Source organism: Ptychodera flava, chromosome 22, assembly GCF_041260155.1.
Source record: "Ptychodera flava strain L36383 chromosome 22, AS_Pfla_20210202, whole genome shotgun sequence".
Classification (NCBI taxonomy): domain Eukaryota; kingdom Metazoa; phylum Hemichordata; class Enteropneusta; family Ptychoderidae; genus Ptychodera; species Ptychodera flava.
Genome location: NC_091949.1, coordinates 7,764,348 through 7,786,747, shown reverse-complemented (window position 1 = coordinate 7,786,747; position 22,400 = coordinate 7,764,348). Strand labels below are relative to the sequence as shown.

At 37.2% G+C, this 22,400-nt stretch overlaps 1 protein-coding gene and 1 long non-coding RNA gene across 2 annotated transcripts; both read right to left on the bottom strand.

Moving 5' to 3' along the window:
- Nucleotides 1-490: 490 nt before the first annotated feature.
- Nucleotides 491-15,343, bottom strand: LOC139123331 (cadherin-9-like). Its single transcript, XM_070689486.1, has 7 exons — nt 15,262-15,343; nt 4,761-4,847; nt 3,700-3,813; nt 3,174-3,372; nt 1,999-2,132; nt 1,200-1,343; nt 491-571 (listed from the first exon to the last, which is right to left on the bottom strand). Exons 1-7 carry the CDS (start codon nt 15,337-15,339, stop codon nt 491-493), a joined length of 837 nt encoding a protein of 278 aa, XP_070545587.1. The 5' UTR covers nt 15,340-15,343.
- A 3,483-nt stretch (nt 15,344-18,826) lies between these two features.
- Nucleotides 18,827-21,333, bottom strand: LOC139122587 (uncharacterized). The gene is made up of 4 exons (XR_011549502.1): nt 21,268-21,333; nt 20,752-20,805; nt 19,667-19,720; nt 18,827-18,966 (listed from the first exon to the last, which is right to left on the bottom strand). It is a non-coding gene; the product is annotated as an uncharacterized lncRNA (long non-coding RNA).
- Nucleotides 21,334-22,400: the final 1,067 nt, after the last annotated feature.

Sequence of the window (22,400 nt, the reverse complement as noted above, 5' to 3'; positions counted from 1 at the left end):
AAACTTACTCTCCACAACTTTAGTGACATTTCTACTGTCAAAAACAAAAAAACGGAGCATATCGGTTTAGCAACACAAGTTCAATTTTCAGCTTTTCAAAATGACCAATCAAACAATATCAATTTATTGGATGACAGAATCAACAAGCACACAGGTTTGGGCGGATTTTATATTTACCTTTAATTGCATAGGTCACATTGGCATTGATTCCAATGTCTTCATCTGTAGTGAACACTCTCCCAACGAATGTCGAATTTTCACGCATCTCTTCCGCGTAAAATATCGGCTGTTGTCGGGGGAGAAGGACAGATAGACATGCAAATATGAATGGTCACACAGTAGTATAGTTATTGACGGGAATGCAACACTAGGCCAGAGCCAACGTGTATATTTCACATGGAATCCGACATATCAATTACCGGGTCGTCTGTCGACGCGCTAAAGTCAAATCTTTCATTGTGTGATTTGTATTACCCCGGTATGTAATAATTTACCCAACATTTAACACATCATTCACCCAGTAATCGTGTCTGACAAGCATTCCAGCATCAACTGGATTCTCTACTGCGCACTTCATATTATATTGGTGAAATATTATATTGGTGTACACGTGTAGGTGTGTTGATACGGCATGAGTGGAATATTATATAAATGTTCATTATGCATGCAACTTTCGTTCTCTATCATACTTTCATCACAAATTCATCACGCATGCGCACTATCTTTAAAGCATTCGAATTCGCCATCTATTCTTTTGTGTATTGTGGTATCGCCGCTCTGCGTGGTCTTATATCGTGGCAATTTGGGAGGGGGGGGGGGGGGTAATGCGTGCAGTATTCACAGGTCTACCAACTCCATGAGAAAAATGGAAAGTTTCTTTGTTTCATATCCGACATTTTCAATTTCGAAAACAATATCGTGCAAACATGTGGCTGTTACAAAGTATTCAAACTTGTTGCTCATCACCGAAACTACCGTTGAGGAAGGTCATTCAGGGTATTGAAATGATATGTTACTGATATGTATGCAATGATTTCCGTACCGTCATACGCGATTCTTGTATGCAATTTAATTCTTACAAAAATATTATGATTATTTAATATCAAAATTAAAAACAATAAGAATCTCAGCAATATATTTGGACTGATTTGGTGAACGATCTTGAGCGACCAAATTTCGATTTTGGATGGTATCCTTACCTCTCCATCCATAGTCGTCTCTTCGAACATGAATGTTTCAAACTTTGGCGGATGGTCGTTGACATCTAGAATGGTGACAGTCAGCAATGCCTGTGTGTCTCGATATGCGTACAATTCGTATCCTTTGGTGTTGTTCTGCGCAGCCTGGAATAGGTTGAAGTTCAGAAATCTGTAAAGACAACCCCCTCAGAAGTACAACCTAACGCATGTTCTCAAATTGATCATCTTGATGGTGTAATAATTTCGTCTATGATGTAGCTTTCTCTTACGAGGGAAATTATATAATAATATAAAAAAACTTGCTTACCTATGTTTTCTAATTTCCTCACTGCTAACTTGCCCTTAGATTGTTACATCAATTACAAATACTGTAGGCACAAGACATTTGAACAACTTCAGCCTGCTAACATCCTAATCTCCGATTCTAAATTCGAATATTCGATTCATATATTGGACAACACTTATAAAATTATTTGTTCAGAGGCCACTAACATTTTTTAACAGGTAGGCGGTACGGAAAATTCTACACAATATGCAAGTTTTACATGTATAATTTCTTGGTTGTTATCACTACAAAAATCAAAGCAGACGCTTGTCTGTCACGTCAATAATTCACATAAGGCAACAATGTGACATTCTGCAAACACAGAGACATTTTCTCGAGTTTACATATAAAATATTATATTGCAGAAAAACGTAACAAAAACCCACCAAATGCTTGTTACTTTGCACAAATAATTGTGTAGCAGCAGAGACAGTAGTTTTGCTCCTCTCCTAATAATATTTCATTTCGTCTTACCCTCAGTGTGAAGGACATCTGGCCACCCGGCGAAGCTTCCCTGTCGAATGCCTCGATGACTGTGATGGTCGCATTGCTACTTTCAATGGCAAGATGTCCATTTTCTAACATGAAATCATTGGTCCTATTTTGGTCTGTAAACAAATTGTGTGATTTGAATAAATACGAGTAGAGCGGAAAACCAATGAACCTGTGTTTGCGTTGCAGTTCTGAAATTTACCAATTCAATGTTCTTTCATAGATAAGCTTATATTGATTTTCACAAACAAATGCTGTCCGTCGAATTCTGCGCACACGATGTGGAGCACTATATTGTCTCGAAGGTTGAATGTTTTGAAGCTGGCTTCCAAGTTGTATTAAATGAATATGATACGGACGAAGCCATTGATCAAGACCCTGGTTGGACCAACATTAATGCAACTAACTAAAGCCACAAGCAGCGTTACTGGGGCCCAAGCGCGATGGTAGTTTGCAACCAAAAGAATTTATACACTTTGTATGCACTGAGAATGTTTGATCCTTACCCCTCCATATGATATGCTATAATCGAAAGTAAGTTCAAAAAATTCACACAATGCTCGTTTCTGGAGAATGAAAACTTCATCAATTTTTTTTATTCTGTTTCATTACCCCATACTCTACAGCAATAGTCAAGAGCCCTCTGGAACAGTCCAAAATATAATACCATACATACTCATTCGGAGGAAACATTTTGTCTCATAATGGTTATTATCCAACAAAACCAGCTCTCTAGCCCTTATAGTTGCTGAGATATATGAAGCAAGTCAAAGGTCATCTGAGATCATCCCATTGGGAATTATTCCAGAGCAAAGGATTATGGGCATGAAAGTACACATTCAAACAGCCGACTGGCAACGAGAATGCGGAAAATTGCCTTAGTGAATTTTCGCCAAGATTTGGCGTATATTAGTCAAATGCAGTTACCAGTACAATCGACATTTTAAGGCATTTTTGATCGGCTGATGTTAATTTTTTTTAGGGTGGAGGTTTTATTATGTTAGTTTTGGACTTCTCGCCGATTTGCAGTGTCAATCATTCCATTCTTATAAAGCCAGACTGCATGGCTGATACCGAGGGCCGAGGGAAAAACATATACGTACACGTTCTAAAACGAGTTTGATGACACTGTTTGATGATACAACGATATTCCTTACCGTCGAAGCTATAATACACGTTCTCGTTTATAGCAAGATCTTGATCATAGGCCAATAGGTTATTGATATCTATAGTCACCCCAACCTCGTTCTCGTATACTTCGGTGACGTATGTCACTTGGTTGAATATCGGCGTCATGTCATCTTCATCTAAAAGAGTTACGTCTAGTATGGTTGTTGAATTACGGCCTCTTTTATCCTGAAACAACACGAAGATATTCTTTACTCAACATATGGGATCTTGTCGATCAAGTGCAAATTAAGGAGAGTGTGTGCAGCACAAATCACCCAATATCAACCGAAACTTGAAATTCAAAATGGCCGTAAACCCTGTTAACTCGATGAGGGGAAAATTAAATTTTCGATTTTCACAAAAATAAGCCAGTAAAATCTTCAGTTACTCCGAGAGCTTCAAAATGAACCCCCACATGCGGTAGAACCGGAAATTGTTGTAAAATTTTGAGTGTCCATAAATTATTCTGCCTTAATTGAAATGCAATATCACCTGAAACTTTGCGATACTCACATCGGTATACAACGTCACGTTGATCTGTGGTTCTGTTTCGTAGTCAAGTGGTGCTGTTGTAATAATTTCAGGTGTATTCACTGTCCTGAAAGAAAAACTGCTAGGACCGTCATCCTGGAAAAAATTAGCATCAGTATTAAGGTATTATGATTGTATCTTAATAACAATTACTTAAAACGTATAATGACGATGGTGGTGGTGGTGGTGGTGTACAGGGGCAGCCAATCAACAAATTTTGAGACACTGTAACAATAGGTATTTTCATTTACTACATAGTTACACTCTTCTAACGTATTTGGAACAAAATCAAAACTGTGGAAGGGAAAATACTAGGCTTTAATGAGTGCCCTCCCGCCACGATTTGAAGCTTTCCCTATCTCCCCCTGATGATGATGATGATGATGATGATGATGATGATGATGATGATGGGGACTTATACTATTCTGATGAGTACCCAGACTCCCACACACATCCTCGTTCTCTACGAACTTCTGCTCTCTCTGTTACGCCTTGACTAATTATCTTCAACAGTCGTACCGGGCGAAGCCTACACTGCTATTGCGAATAAACAACGCCAGCTCGCTCAGCTTGTTTTTGCTATAAAAGTTTGTAGTTATCGAGAACAAGGGTGGGTCGCATTCCGTTGCCAACGACGGCCTGTTTGACAATCAAACGATGATCACGATAACAATTAAACCACAAACAGGAACAAATTCTTCGTGTGAATACGGTAACGGTTTATCACTACTGAAATTTGATGAAAATCATAAACAGCTGTACATTCGCATTGTTACCGCATACAAAAGATGTTTATAGGTACCTTATGAATATCAAATTGGAGACAATTCTTTGTGCCCCGAATATCAAAATAAATTCTGAACAAATTCATTCAAGAATTACTAAGAATGTCGATAAGACAACGTAAAACGTCCATAAAAACAATCGACACTCATGCATCGCATTCTAAGATTGCAATAAGGGTCGATTGTTTTGGGATGTTTTATAAGTTGACATCATTCACGTATTAAATATGCCTGCTGCCTTGCTTGGTAAATACTTACATCGATCACTATGTAATCGAACGTTGAGTCGGTACAGTCTTCGTCATCGACGGAGACACGGTATACTGATTGGCCGGTATGTGTCAACTGGAAGATAAAACATGATTTTTTATGAAGCCAGTCAGACGTGTATGAAGCGTGTACAACCCCGCGATCGCGCTCTCCTGGAATTTGGAAGACGGGTACATGTACCATCCGTTACATTCACACAAGAGGGATTTTTCAAATTAAGCCTCAATAGTTCGTGAATCAAGACAAGCGGCAGCCGATATAGCTCCGCTGTGAATTTTGATGATTTTTTGCTAAATGTACTCATTGACCCAGTCACCCTACAGGGTCTAGAATATACCTTACATTACATTCCAGCTTTGGGAGCCTTCAGTAATTACAGGGGGGTGGGCCGGGGGAATTGGGGGGAGGGTCACTTTTTAGAAAACAGTTCAAGGGGGAGGGTCACTTTTTATAAACCTATCTTGGGGGGAGGGTCACTTTTGACAGAAGCTGATATTATGGCCAAAACTTTGATTGTCCGTGTGATATTTCCTGAATAGGAAATCACCAACAAAATACGCACACACTTATAGACCGCCATGCATAGTGAATTGACATTTTGGTAAGATTCCAAAATCAAATTTCTTACACAACCATAGACTTGTAACCACTCTAGTCTAATCAAGAACAATAATCTTAATAATCAAGCATACATAAATGCACAGATTTATCTAATTTTGTATTGAAAAAAAATTATTCATAGTTTCATCATAGACCCCAATGCATAGTGAATCGACATTTTGGTGAAATTCCAAAATCAAATTTCTTGCACAACCATGGACTTGTAACCACTCTAGTCTTATCAAGAACAATAATGTGAATAATCAAGCATACATAAATGCACAGATTTATCTAATTTTGTACTGAAAAAAAAAATATTCATAGTTTCATCATAGACCCCAATGCATAGTGAATCGACATTTTGGTGAAATTCCAAAATCAAATTTCTTGAACAACCATGGACTTGTAACCACTCTAGTCTTATCAAGAACAATAATGTGAATAATCAAGCATACATAAATGCACAGATTTATCTAATTTTGTATTGAAAAAAAATTATTCATAGTTTCATCATAGACCCCAATGCATAGTGAATCGACATTTTGGTGAAATTCCAAAATCAAATTTCTTGAACAACCATGGACTTGTAACCACTCTAGTCTTATCAAGAACAATAATGTGAATAATCAAGCATACATAAATGCACAGATTTATCTAATTTTGTACTGAAAAAAAATATTCATAGTTTCATCATAGACCCCAATGCATAGTGTATGGACATTTTGGTGAAATTCCGAAATCATATTTCTTGCACAACCATAGACTTGTAACCACTGTAGTCTAATCAAGAACAATAATCTAAATAATCAAGCATACATAAATGCACAGATTTATCTAATTTTGTACTGAAAAAAAATTATTCATAGTTTCATCATAGACCCCAATGCATAGTGTATTGAATGACATTTTGGTGAAATTCCAAAATCAAATTTCTTACGCAACCATAGACTTGTAACCACTCTAGTCTAATTAAGAAAATTAATATCAATAATCAAGAGTACACAAATGTGAAGATTTACCTATTTTTGAATTAGGAAAAAAACTATTCATAATTTCATCATAAACACCATGGATAGTGAACCAACTTTTTAGATGAAATTCAGAAATCAATTTCTTGTACACAAATACACATTTTACTTCCCTATTCAAGCAAAGTACATTTAAATACATTATCAAACATACATAAAATACAGATATAGCATTTTTGTGGGGGTAAATTGTCAATAATTTGCCTGATAGACTCCATGTATTATGATTTGATATTTTTGGATGAAGCACTAAATCAGCTACATCTTGCCTTCTTATATTTGCACAAAATATGGTGACCCTTCCTAAACTGTATGAAATATCATATCTCTTCAAAAATTCTTGCGTGATAAATTGTGACTGTCCCTCCAAAAACACCAGCCCTCCCCTCTGTAATTTGTCCCTAACATAACAATTGAACCAATTGTTATGTAAATTAGCTGATACTGTTTTAGTTATTCCCGGGGAGAATACCGCAGTGGTTGGGGGGGGGAGGGTCAAGTTTTAGAATGTCGGACAAGGGGAGGGTCACATTTTAGACAGGAGGATAGGGGGAGGGTCACATTTTACGGTACAGGTGTTCGCGAAATTCCCCCGGCCCACCCCCCTGTAATTACTGAAGGCTCCCTTATCAATACCAGTGAATTTGTGACGTCATCGCCCAGATTATCACTGATAATGTATCCGATTATCCAGCATTGTGGCCCTTGATGTTTTCTACATCTACAAATTCACTGCCATAGCCAAAACTATAAAATAATAGCAATTATGTACCTCCGCCCAGCCAATAATGGACTCAGGCAAACTTAACACTCCACAATCTACTCGGCTTCGCCTCGTAAATTATGTTGTGCAAAGTTTGCTTTCATCCATCATTGGCCTGGAGAAGTTCATTATTGCTGAAATATTGGAATCACTGACAGGCTGAGAGGAATTGTCTATAGATATGCATTCGATTATGTAATAAATATACTTCAAACCGGGTGTGAATATAACAAGTTGCATAAACTTTGTACCGAGAAAATGCATAAATTTATATTTTCTTTCATGCAAAATACTAAAGTAGTAATAATCAATGACGGTATCCCTAACAAGTTACATATTCAACTTTATCAGGGAAAACAATGTTTTGACAAAAAAATAAAAAAATTAGTCTAAAAATTTCCATATGCAAATTAAACCGTCATTTGAACGAAACTGAATAACGTCATCGCTTTGACCTTACAAACCAAATTTAATTGCTATAAGACGGACTGTTTAAGAGAAAAATACTGATTGTAATTATGAGAAAAGTGCGAAAAAATCATCAAAATTTGAAATATGCAAATTTTATTCGTTTTTGGCCCACGCGGTGGGCGTAGCCCACCTAAGTGGGCCTCTGTCATAGGGTGGCGTGTGTTAGTCTGTATGTGTGTCTGTAATATGTCTGTGTGTGTGTGTGTTATGGATTTGTGTCGTCGATATCTCTCAAACTTCTGCATCAAATGCCACGTAATTAGGTACACAGAATCTTTAGGATAGAAACTAGATCTGATTAGGTTTTGGAGGATGTGGGTTGCATAGTTAAGCTAAAATTAATTTTTGAAGTAATATTTTGACTTATTTTTGCTCATTTTTGCTCATTTACATAGCAAGGGAGGATGCACTAAATTATGAGGAGTGGGGCACACAGGACTTTGATAGATAGAATTAACATGACTAGGATTTTTAGCTTGTGTTTTCATTCGAATTAGCTATTGTGGTACTGATGTTTTTAATTCTCTGTGTATGTCTGTATATGTGTTTGTCTTTTTGTTTGTCTGTTTAAGAATTATGACAATGATACTGTTTGTTTGTATATGTAATTAACTTTCTTCATTACAAATACAGGACGGGTGCCACATGTGGGGCAGGATACGCTTAGTATTTTCGAAACACCTGACATCACTTCTTGGTCTTCTGGCCAGAGGTCCATATATCTTTCTTTCATGAATTTGACTTTGTTTGTGTACCGTCTATTTACTGTCTGTTCTGTGCTGTTTTGTGTTACAACTACTGTCCTACGAATTCTGACCTAGTGTTATTGGATTATGGATTGGTATGATTGCGATTATTATACATCTGGATTGACCGGACCAAAGTTGACAAAACTTGCTATTGAAAATACTCTGCTATAACATAAGTGAAAGTCATTTAGCATTTTTACAAAACTAATACTAATAAGTAACTAACGTATTTAAGAGACTTTCCTAATTAGGAATATATATCTGTATAGACGACCAAAGTCGACAAAATGCCATGTACATTGACGATTCTATGATACGACACTAATATGGTCATGTAGCAGTTTTAAATCTGCATTTTGGTAGTTTGCACATTAAATGCTTTTACCAATTAGGGACAAGAAGGAATGAAGGAAGAATATGACAACAGTTTAAGAATTTTGCTATTTTGATGATATGATTACGTACCGCAGTGAAAGACATTTAGCATTTTGATGTCACCTATATATGCTGATTTGCACATTTAACTACCTTACCTGGAAGGACCGTTATGGTAGAAATGAAGGAAATTTTGCAATTTCACATCTAATTTGTACTTCGCATATTTTCCGACCTTTCACAATTTAGATATTAAATTGAAGCTATACACAATGGATATTGCTAGTGATGTTAAATATAAGCATTTCAATCAAGTTAAGATGTAATGGCATAACCTTGGAGAAAAGTGTCAAATTACAGACAACAGCAACATATACAATAACACAGGAGCACTTTCATTTCATATCTAGTGTAAATACCATAAATACAATACTGTGAATATGTCAGGCAAAATTACCCATGGTCAAAACCTTCACAAAATTTAGCAATCTTTCTAATGTACGTGTCTTATATTGCTCATAATAGCGTGTTCATGTCTATTTTGTGACAGCAAACCTAAATCATAAAAAGGGTAATCGCCTAAAAGAGGCCGTGGATAATTAAAGCTTGTGCACGGTAAACAAAACTAATTGTGTTGCCCTCAACCCCTCCTAAACGAAAGTTAGGAAGTGTGAAAATCTAAACTCTGTATCAGCATACCTACAATCAGTAATAATTTATTACGTCGCTATGAAATCAAACATACACTCCCATCACCCTGGCGTATCCCGATTAAATTCAATCTTTGTTCAGCGCAAACTTGAGATGACGCAACCAATAGAATGAAATGAATTGAAACAGTGTTTCCAAATGATTGGTACGTTATTTTAAACGTGCACTGAACCACAAGTATGTCAAAGAATGGTGTAGTGCCAGTGCATGTCATGCCTGGTACATGCAAAATAATAAAGCGATATTTTGTAATACATAAAAAGGTGTAGCAAGATGTTGCGATAAAAAAAACATGTAGTGCAATTTTTGCACACGATAATCGAAATATAGCCAAACCCTCTCCGCTAAATGTGGAAGTTGCGTTTGCCATGCCATTGTTTTAATTATCCATAGCCCCCAATTAAACAGCCAATAATGGCGTAGAACACTTTTATTTATTATTGAATTCAGGTTGAAGACTTCCCAATTCCAAAAATATCGTCATTTTTTCTTGAAATCACATATGTTTTAGCTGGGAGGGTGAGAATTATATTATGACCAGAAAAATTGGTGTTGTCATTCTGCTTTTTGAAATAATTTACATTAAATCACAAATTACCCCATGATTTTGAGTACCAAACACTATACACGACTATATTGCAAATTTGACCCTTATAAAGAAAACACGATCGAAGTAATTTGAGATAATTGAATGATGAAGTAATGTCGATTCAATCTTCAAATGTAATCTCATCTACTTTTCTTTTTTAGTTACACACTTGTTTTTTATGAGTATTTTGTAATATCGCAACATTCAGCTATAGGGCACCTAACACTTTTGAGAAATTTGAAAATATGAAAATCCAATTATCCCAAATTAGTTCCAATCGTGTTAGAAAACAATAGCCATGGTGGATAAAATATTGTTATTTAATCAGTACATGTATAGTCTTTCCGATGTAAACATCAGATATGAAGTTACTGATCCAATAACAAAGATGCCACCTATTTAATATATTGAAACTTGTGGAAAAAAGTGCTAAGTCAGGATTTTTGCATCAGCGGCTTTTCATAGCAAAACCTAAATCATCACATTCTCTAAAAATAAAGCATGATATGGGATGGTATTTGTTTCAATGAAGCATCTTTCAATGAATCATTTGTGGACGTTTCAGGAAATTGACTGTATTCCAAGTTAAGTATGTTTTCTGACATTTCTACATGTAATCCTATGCCATGGCTACTTTTGAATAGTCCCTTTGTTGTCTACTACCTCGGTGACAATGTCCTATAGACAAAAATGTTATACACCACCTTAAAGTACAAAACGGTCGAGCTCTAGATCGAGTGCAACATCAAGTGCGCAAGCGCATGCAGTCAGCGTCGTCGTGACAAAACAGGTGAAGAGAGTTGATCCAACGGCTGACAACGTGCTAGCCGTGATCGGTATGACTATGACAGTGTATTACGTAGCTTTCTTTGAGGGCAATACAGTGATATGTTTTGAACATACAGCAGGTAAGTAATTTTATGGCTCTTTCAGAGTGTGAGGTGTCGCATCTGATCACAGGACTGCAAATAAAGTAACCATAGATAGCGCCGATAACTTCAAATGCGATATTTATTCCGTTGCCGTTTCCAAGTTGATGTTTTCGCTAGAACGAAAATAGCTCTACACCCCTTTCCTCAATACAGATTTTGCTTTATACAGCTTTATAGATTGCCCCAGGCTCCAAAAATAAAATTGAGTTTGTGTTATTTCGTTTGAATGTTTGCGTTTCAGTGTTCAGTGGAAAAGGTCGATCGGCTTTTTATGGTATCTTTGTAGTAGGTATATCAACGTGAGAAAGATACGATAGAGTTACCAGTTCATCTCTCTCTCTCTCTCTCTCTCTCTCTCTCTCTCTCTCTCTCTCTCTCTCTCTCTCCAGCTTACCACTTTAAATGTTATTTTATGTTATTTTACAAGGAGCTGTGTGCTCGGTTCGCGTTCACAGCTCGATCTTTGACTGTTATCGTTTTTGTAATTCGATGTTTTTATTCTTGCCATGTTTTATATCAGACCCGCAGAATTTGAGTCGCTAAATCTCCGCGGACATTTAAAACAGTGAATTGAATGAATAAAACGTTATATGGTTGCATTGGTGAAGTGATTGTAAAATTGATGCAATATACTTCGGCAGTTTGTCCTGTACAGGGCGTGTAATGAACGTGAAACAAACATTTTGGCAAACCAGCTACATGTAGCAGCAACCGCGTACGCCAAAACAAATTCCTTTAAAAGCTGTGTAGTCGAAATCAAAACGCAGACAACGGTGAAAATATTGCACCTTATATGAAACCGCTAGCAGCAAAAACATTGATACTGGCATTTAAGTGAAAGTAGAGGCTTAGAGAAACTCTTGTATTAACCGTGATCGCGTTTTCAGACGAAACTTACAAGCAAGCTAAAAACCTCTTGCGTAAAATAAAATAAACAGCAGCTAAACCATCCATTGAGCCTTAATCATAAACGTAGAAAAGACGTCCATGCTGCAAATGAAATCACGATTGCAACGTTAGACACGACGACAGTAAAACACGATCGAGCGATGGTGTCGAATGCGGAAAATCAACACACACGGTGATTTTTGTTATTGCTTGCGTAGGGAGACAAAGTTCAATTCATAATCTCTGTCTCTCCGAAGACCGCGGATTGGAATACTGAGCACGTCAAGGCCGAAATTTGCATTGTAACTATAGAGACTAGTGGTCTTTTTCTGAGTAAAGCAGACTGAATTCCGAGAACCCGGCCAAACTTTTCGCTCTGCAAATATCTTACCTGTTATCGTTATTATCTAAAATCTGCCGATCACAGCAATATGTCAGCTTCATGCATTTGACTTTTGATACACTTATTTGACATCTGTCAAACATCACAGTCATGGATAGCGGCCCGGGGTCATGAACATTCACGAATATACCGCGTCTCTCTAGCGGATCGATATTTTTTGGACACCATGCAGGCCATGGGCTGGTCACCGGAGGCCTGAACGATGTCGGATATCGCCACTGTGTTCAGATATATGTCTTGTTCGTGCAAGATTGTGAAATTGTCGATAGTTGTTCGTAACAATTTTTATTTCGTATTTTGCATGTAATAGGTTGTATGACGTCACCGTGTGAACATCATCGAAAACAGACTTTGTTAATAACGCATGGCTTTGGAAGACTTTGTAGCCAGTAGGCTTTATCATTATTCTCACTTTGAACGTAGACTCTCGAGAAAAACGAGGGTCTATGCTTTGAATAAATAATTCTGTTCCCGCAGTTACGGGAATGAAAGCGAGGTTTTACCGCGTTTTGTTATTCCTTGTGATGCACTTATCAATGTTTTCCACCTGGAGGGGAATGCGAGGTAACAGTGAAAATTGATCCAACGTCGTCGTATCCGTTTGGCTACACTTTACATTAAGCTTATGCTTCCAATTTTTGTTCAGTTCAGCTTCGGCATCTGAATGGATCCGATTTTGGCGCAACAATTTGATATAATATTACAATGATACTCCTCTAGTGAGTGTTCTCCTGGTAATTTAGCGTAACGGTGTCGGGCCAGACAATAAAAACACGCCATGGCAATGACTTCACTAGTTCTAAACTTAACCCGATTCGGATTTTACATGTACACAAATGTAAATTGTGTAGCCCTTCATTCTCCCTTTTCCTGGGCTTTCATTTTCATTTGTAGCATTCAACACATAAATGGTTCACGGACAGTGAGATTCTTGATTCAAGGTCATTTTCATGTTAATTAATTTTTGTAATGAGGCTATTTATCAATATTCAGTGCAACAATTTAAATGGGTCCCTTGCTATTTGTTGATCATATGTATAGTGTTGGTTGCAGTAATCTATGACATTTTAATCAATAGATTATTTGCATATGTAATGAAACTTTTTAACAAGGAAGTGTATCAAAAGGCATTTGATTAAACTTCTAGTTATACTTAGATTTATTCATAGTAAAAATGTGATGACCAAGTACTACTGATTACAAACATATAATAAATTCTGTGCTTCGTGAATATGACGAAAGTGAATCTGATATTATTTGTAACTTAAGATGTGATAGGACTTCTAACCTTCAGCAGCTGTAATTTTATTCATGCTTGAATTTTATGAGTGTCTCATATTATCATTAGCTCATTTACACATTTCATGCCTTTTAGTGATAAGGCCAAGAACAAAACTTAGCGGAGTGGATTTGATCCAAGTTGCATTTAACATACTTTTGCATAATGAACATGCTATGTTTACACCATACTCACATTTTGTAATATTTATTGAATACATTTTTTGAAGTTTGATGAGTTTCACATATCATAATTAGTTAATATTTTAATATATATCTCTTTTTCTATCCACAGATTTCTGAAGGGCCGACCATAATTAATAACCAATTATAGCTTGTGGCATTCAGCTCCAGGGAGCATAGAAACAACAGTGAAAGATGCTTTTTCAGACAAAACAACTGGAAAATTTGACACACAGGCATAGAATTGACAAACCTTTGCTGTCAATCATACCAAATTCACTTACTTTGACCTGATCATGTCATTACCCCTACACAATTCATGATGCATAACAGTCCAACAAAACAACCCATCTGGAACCATTCCTGTCACAACAACACAAAATTCCAAACTTACACTTCACAAGTTTAGATTTCTCTAACTTTATTTTTGTTGTTGTGTAACTTCCTGAATTTGTTCTTTCTATAGCATTGTATGGTGTTACTTGAATATGCATATTATTTGTCCATTCTAAGAATAATGTCTTGCTTTGTCTACTCTAATAAAAGACTGATTAATATTCATGTGTCATGTAATATTAAAGAAATATTTTGGTCTTCCTTTGAGCCCATGAAACTTCTGAGATCCCATGCCTGTTTTTATATCATACATGTAGGTACACAAATCCTTTTCGTTTGGTAAAATTTGTATGGTGACAAATTCTGTTCTACAATTAATCTTGCATTTTTCAACTATTACCGCGTGGGCAACTTAAGTTTTACTTTGATTATAATACTTAGCAAAGGCATACTTAGCACGCTACGTATTTCATTTCAAAGGTGCAAGACAAGTGGCATTATAGGATACAACTTGAATCTTTTGACCACAAATGAGGACATTATTTATGCTTTGTTTACAATTACTTGCATTTCCTTCACAAAAATGTGTCAAAATGTCGACGCAGCATGTAAGCTTGTGTGTGCAGTTTCAAATGTCATTGTCAATGACAAATTTGAAGCATAGACTAAGTTAAAGGGACAAAGTCAGCCATTTTTCATTAATTTTGTTTGATGCAAGATACTACTTATATTGTTTGACATGTTGAAAGATACTGAATGAATGGGTGACCATGCATATATTCGAACCTGGTTTTAAGCAAATTAAATGAAACCATGGCTATGAATTAATGGTCATGACCATTAATTCATTTTAGCCATGGTTTCATGTATCGTGTCTGGAACCGGGGTCGAATATATGCATGGTCACCCATTCATTCAGTATCTTTCAACATGTCAAACAATATAAGAAGTATCTTGCATCAAACAAAATTCATGAAAAATGGCCGACTTTGTCCCTTTAATGTATCATTAAGAACATTACAATTGAGCAAAGCATCTTGTTAATGTTAGGAAGCTTACACTCTGTAAAGAATACAACATTCTTTAGGGAGAAGAAAACGGTCTCTTTTTTGAAAGAAAAATAATGAAAAGATAATTAAACGTTACAGCTATTGTTGCTTTACGTTCGAGAAAACCAACTTACTTCTGGTACTTCAACTTTATATGGAGTTCCCTGAAATTCTGGATCGAATTCGTTCAGGTCTTGTACATACACGAACATTTCAAATGTCTAATACATGGGTGATAAAAGTTGATAATATTGTAAATGACAACGAGCCCCTCTTATGATCAGGTCAATTAATCACACTGATCTAATCGTTTATATTTGCAGAGATGGTCGGGCCATTGTTTGAAGCGGGTCATTCCGTGACCCCGCAATGACCCGCCTCAAATAGTAGCCCAACATCAGAACGCTGCATATTCAAAGCGTTTCAAATTATTGGTATAACACTGCTCGAGTTCCAACAGAATTCTGATCTCTGCTCACCAGCTTTTCAATTCTGAGTGCACATAACATTTGAGTAGAGTAACACAACCTTCCAAAACGCCATCAGTGAAAACGTAGTTTTTGAGATATCCCACAGAAATGATGCCAAAATATCCTACAACTATAGTGTGCCTGATTTCGTTATATTCGGCATTGTTGGACTTAGCGGGTGTTTAATCTTGGCCATCATGTAAACATGTTTTCCAGGATATATGCACAGGCGCTTGTTAGCCGGGTAGTCTGCTAAATCGATCGATTTTCGCCTCGATCTATTGATCCTGTAGTCGATATGCTCACCACTGCAACCTAAATACTCACAAGGTGTGCAACGGAATCACTCAAAAAATATACCATCCGAATTTTTCAAATGGCCGTGCGCTCAATCAAAACATTCAGAACTACACTCCCATATACCCACAGAGAAACATAGACAGAGTGGCAACTCTTGCATGCCTTTTGTTCCATGCTCGTCTCGGTAGACTATTGGCTTTTCATATTAAAATGAGCTTCAAAGGTGTTAAACTTTTGAAGGCTTTGTTTGTGGTTGATAATTACACGAGATTATGCAAAAAATACGACGAGATGGCATCGTACTGCCAGTCGCGTAGCAACCATAGTTACTTTGTGAGCTCTCAGGCCAGAAACACTGCTTCACGCCAATCAAAACATAACACGCCAGCAGTTTCATAAACATGTCCTTCCTTGACGCACGTGTAAAAGACGGTATGACTGACCGTAAACCATTGAGTAAAACCAGACAGTATCGATAAAAGACTTTCAAATTTGGTTCAAACACACTCATTATATATTCAAAAACTATGAGAGGAATTTTTAAAACGGTAAAACTCATTTCCTGAAGCTCTAAAAACTCCCGTTTTCGCCAGCACGTCAATTCTGCTCAGCACCACACGACAACAACAGCACAAACTTTGCCGAACATACTTTCGCTTAACAATTGGCGAAAATCCGAAAATTACTGAAGGATTCATGGTCGGCACTCTTCGGAAAAGAGAAGCGAGAGCAACCTGAGGCGAGGCGAACATGGATGGGTTACGTAACCGCTTCACGCCTTAAACAATACCCGTTGCCACTCTATCTATCTTTCTCTATGCATATACCTAATTGGATCACAAACTTAACCATCTCCTCGAAAATCACACTGAGTATTTAGGTTCCAGTGGCGGGCATATCGACAACAGGTCGATAGATCGAGCCGAAAATCGATCTATTTAGCAGACTACCCGCTAACAAGCGCCTGTGGGAATATGTTATCTGACTTAATGTTTTCAAAAATTCATGGTCCATATACAAGGAGCTAGTACGTGAATGGAATAATTAGGAACGGAAGTTACATCTTCAGAGACTCTTGCATATTTAAAAACAGATTTCCTTATTTAGAAGCACTTTACGTGTCTTTTTGTTGTTTTAAATTTTGTATTTATCCTTTTAACAGTGATTGTTGTAATTTGGATTTGTCACCGACAAACAGAAAGACTTCTTCTATTCTTTCGATTTGTCTGTGGATTTGTGTAATCTTGAGGGCCTCGAATGAGATAAACTGTATTTAGAGTTCTACAGGGTACCCTCGTAAAACAAGACCACATCAATAAATTAATTCATTCATTAATAAATAAATAACTAAATACAGACAGACAGACAGACAAACAAACAAACAAACAAACAGACATAATACTGATGGAATAATAGCAGTGACTGTATACGTACACCAAAACCACTGCCAGTGTGAGTGCAATCAATTATCATCCGAAAATTTGTTTCGTCACAATCATCCTATAAAGAGATACAAAATACATGCATTATAACTTTATCTACTTATGGTATGATCGGGGACAGATATTCAAACTCTAGAACTTTTACAATATTCATATGGCCTAGCATTTTTGGGGGCTTATTTTGAAACTTGCAGAGTAAATAAAGTTTTCAATGGCTTAGTTTTGTGAAAATCGGAAATTTTGCTTTCCCCATAGAGATATGATACAGGAATGGCGACCATTTTGAATTTCAAATATCGGTAAATATTGGGTAATTTGTTTCTCTGGTATAAAAATGTTCACCATGACCCCCTATTTTTATTCCGTATTTGAAAGAGAATGGTTGAAAGGTTACTTGGGAAAGTTAGAGCAAAAGTTTAAGGCGTTCATTTTCGAGGCACGAACTACCTTAAATGAAAGGAAATATTACTGTGTAGATTATCAGTCCGAGAATACAGAGAACCTAAAAGGAAGCATCATTGCGTCCAAGTGAGCTTTTATACAATTTATTATACGAATTTACTATAGCAGTGTTACTTATAGACGAGCGAAAACATTTGAAAAAGAGAAAATTGGAAGTCATTTTCCATGAAAATGAACATGATTGGAACTGTTTAGGGATAAATGTCGGGGAGCATTGGTTTAAAGGGCAGTCCTTAATCCCTGGTTCTCGCATCAGCTGTTGCTGACATTGAGTATAGTTGCATGTTGTTAGCCCATTGTTTTCCGTATAATTTTTACTCATATTGGCCAATGTGCATGTAGATAACGTTGACAAATGATCTGCCCCTTTAAAAATTGATAGATGAACTACTGCGGGTTGTATCATTTCCTTGGCAAAAAAGGTAGTTCCAAAGTTTTTTAGATGGATGCTTTTACATAATTACGCGTACGTCTGCTGCACGCAATGGGGTACACATATCATTGCTTACGTATGATTGGGGGGGGGGGGGGTTAGTTGTGCGTTCCCGATGATTTTGCTGTATTTTCCATAGAAATTTACATTAACTTTTTTACGTTACGGCCTCGTTCTACCCCCGAATAACATCGGTCTTTTCTCTGATACAGTTATTTATAAGGTGTAAAGAAATCTTGTCGAGGTGCCTGATAGTGTAATGAGATTTCAACATTTCGTTCATGTCGGGAAATCATAACAAGTATATCTTACTTGTGCTGACTCTAGGAAATATTCTCATAGCACGGGTGTTTGCTAATTTACAATATTTTCCGATGGTGCTTACCTAAATTTACAGAAACACCCAGAAAATCTAAAAATTACTATACGCAGTTATGATTCCGTACGTGTAAAAGTATTGTATGCCGTTCCTTGCCTCTGTTCTACATACAGGTACGTCCAGTTATCACGTGAAAAAGACGCTACGCGTATGAAACGTAATTATGTAACTAAACATCTCTATAATTCTGGCACTCACCTCTAAGTCATACTTAATCTTCCAGGTGAGATTTTTACCCTCAAAATCGAACAATTGGTCACATTTGTCATCATCGACAGCATCAATACAGTCTTCGATGGACAGCGTGATGTCATTCTCATCCCCTGTCACATCAAATGTGTGTATCCATGTCCCTTAGAAGAGAAAGCGATGCGATTACATCAAAAATATTTTAAAAACAAAAATGAAACAAACAAACGAGGGATAATTTACTTAGAAAATTACTTTCGGAAAACTTCTTTGGCGATAAAACTACATCGAGTCACCATTATGATAATCGATTAAAATTCAAAGAGTAATGAACAACTCGATTTTCCAATTGTTTGACCAGCTTTTGTGTGTATATGATCTCAAGGATTCAGTTTTAATTTATGACTTTGTTCGGTGAGGAGGATAGTGGACACCCTTTGAGTGCTGTATTTTTTGCCACCAAAATGTTAGTGTAACATTTTACAAACTTTTATGAACTTTTCTGTAATTTTGGACGAAATGAACATAACATTTCATTAGCCACAGTTTTTTTTATCAAAATTTTGGCAAAAAGCTGACAAAAATTGACTGAAGTATATTTTATAAGGGCAACAAAAATTGACTTTGGCGCTCAAAGGGTAAGAGTCAAGACCACATATCTTAGATATTTAATCCGCAACGACAATTCTTTTCCACTTGGGGTATTAATGTGTCTCGTCACTACATCGTAATGTGCTTCGTCTTCAAGGTTGTCCTTGCCGCAATCATCCGAACAGCAAAGATTTGTCAGAATGCTGTGTGTTAAAGTGGTTTATATACGATCAGAAAATTTGGGCTTAGCTTGCAAATATGGTCGGTACTCACCTGGAGGGGATTCCTCATCAGGATAAGCTTCGCTGGCGCCATTAAAGACACAGTCTGCTTAACATGATTGTCAAAAAAGCAACCAAATAAAGAAAACATGTATCAGTGTTTTGCTCTAAAATGGTCACTACATTGAAGAATGTTGCTATGTACGTCAACCAACGCACTTTTTCGAGACATCTATAGAGAATTCTAACTTCTAGGGGCCTATACTTTTTTTTCTTGGGCGCGGTAGCGAGTTTTCTCCAACTGACTAAATGAAACCCTGGAACCGTACACATGACTCTTTCGTCAACCAAATACCGTTACTTGTAGACCGTCGACCGTTTGGATAACTCGGTCCCTCTATCATAGGAGGCACTGGTATAGAGATTACCAATAGAAGAGGTGGTGTGTGGCATTACGCCGAACGTTTTCATTGTTTCATCTTCCTGTCAAACGCGAACTTCCCTATTATGGTGCACACTGATAGCGTGATGTGAGTTGCGGACCTGCATGTATTTCTTGAAAGTACGTTCACGGCTCATTTGAAATTGTGCAAACTAAAAGGAATTCGTATCCTGCAATCTATCGTATTCATTACATAAAATACTGCAACTCGACACACACCACACACACACACACACACACACACACACACACACACACACACACATGAAGCAATAAATCGTGCAGGATTTCATTCCCCCAGTCTTTTCATTTGATATAAAACTACTCGTTTAGAATTTGGTCGCTGCCTCTCAATCTGACACATGGGAAAGGTCATGGATGGTTGCCATTTTTGACAATTTTAACCCTACCTAACTATGATCAGAAATAATTGTGAAAATAACGTTATTCTGTCACGGCAATGTGGAAAAGTGTAAATGGTCGAGTGCTGTTATTAGCCAACCATAGAAGAAACACAGTTGATGGACTGAATGACAGTTACGTGTGGTTGGATACATAGCGGTCGCCGCGTGGTATGAATACCTATTATTCTATGCATACCAAGCGACGGCCTCTATGTATCCAACCACACGTAACCGTGGACTGAATGACAAGGGAATGTCACGCAATAGATTTAAGGAAAATGTAGTACTTACTAGCCTTTGCTGGTGTCGCTCGCAGAAAAAGACAAGTACAGATAAGGACACTGACTAATGAGAGAGAGAGAGAGAGAGAGAGAGAGAGAGAGAGAGAGAGAGAGAGAGAGAGAGAGAGAATTTATTTTAACTGACGATGTGATAAATTTCTCGTCTAAATCGTCATCGTCGATCGTCACTCTATAGTGCAATATCCCGATGCTGTTTTACTAAACCTTTCGCTAGTGAACATCGACGGTGACAGACAACGCTAATCATCAACGGCTGGTAACTTAGGCAGTCGTTACAGCTAGGGATTGAGTATATAGACCCCAAAGAAAACCATTTCAATTTGTATCCAAGGGTACGTGTCTACAAATCTTCACCATGCCAAATAAGTTAAGCTTATTCATAATATTTACTGGGGGATCATTTATCATTGACAAGAAGACATCAACTTGCTCGGTCACTTGCCACGGTGATGTCGCCTGAAATAATATCATTATTCTCTATCCAGGATGCAATTAACCTACATACCGAAAGTCAGGTCTCTGCCGCTCTTAAGCCGTAGCATATCGTTGAAACATCTACCCATTACAGCTAGAATGAAAGCAAGTCAAAAAGGTTATCAAATCCGCAAAAAAAGTAAAAAAACATCATAATTGACCAACAATTACAATACCCAGACTGGCCCAACGGTCGCTCTTTCGTTTAGTTACTGAATGAGGGTTTCGCGTTCACTCCAACTTCAACGCGACAGCCTACAAAGTACTGTCATATTGCGTCAATTTCGCGATCACCTCACCATCAATCTAAACTATATCGAAGCTTATTCCTTCTCTTTAATTTGTTATGATATTTATAAACCTAGACGCTTTGGGTACGTATTACACATACCGTACAAAGTTTTAATATATATATATAGAGAGAGAGAGAGAGAGAGAGAGAGAGAGAGAGAGAGAGAGAGAGAGAGAGAGAGAGAGAGAGAGAGAGAGAGAGAGAGAGAGAGAGAGATATTAAAAGCTCTGAACTATTGGTGGCCACTTTTTTGCAACAATCAGTGGACGACCAACCTACCTAGCTACCTAGTCACCTTATTACAACCTACCCACCCACCTACCTACCTACATCATACATACATACATACATACATACATACATACACACATACACACATACACACACACACACACACACACACACACATACATACATACATACATACATACATACATACATACATACATACATACATACATACATACATACATACATACATACATACATACATACATACATACATACATACATACATACATACATACATACGCCACCGACTTCAGCTTATAAGATAACCTCACATTGGTATACCAAATATGAGCTAAAAATAGAATCGTTTTTGGATTCTTCCCCCCCCCCTTCCAGTAGTGTTTGTATGTGCAGTTTTACTCAGGCAAGGGGAGGGGTCATGAATTTTTTGTCATCTTAAAAGGGGGGTCATCAATTTTTGATGCAATGGATAGGGGGTTCACTTATTTTGAATGATGCGCAGGAAGAATTTGCCGGCCCACCCCGGCCATAAAAATTGAATGCTCCTTAAGCATGGCGTATTCGCTCCAAGATGCCTAAGAAAAGGCAATAAATTTTAAGTGTGGCCTTTCCCTAAAGCG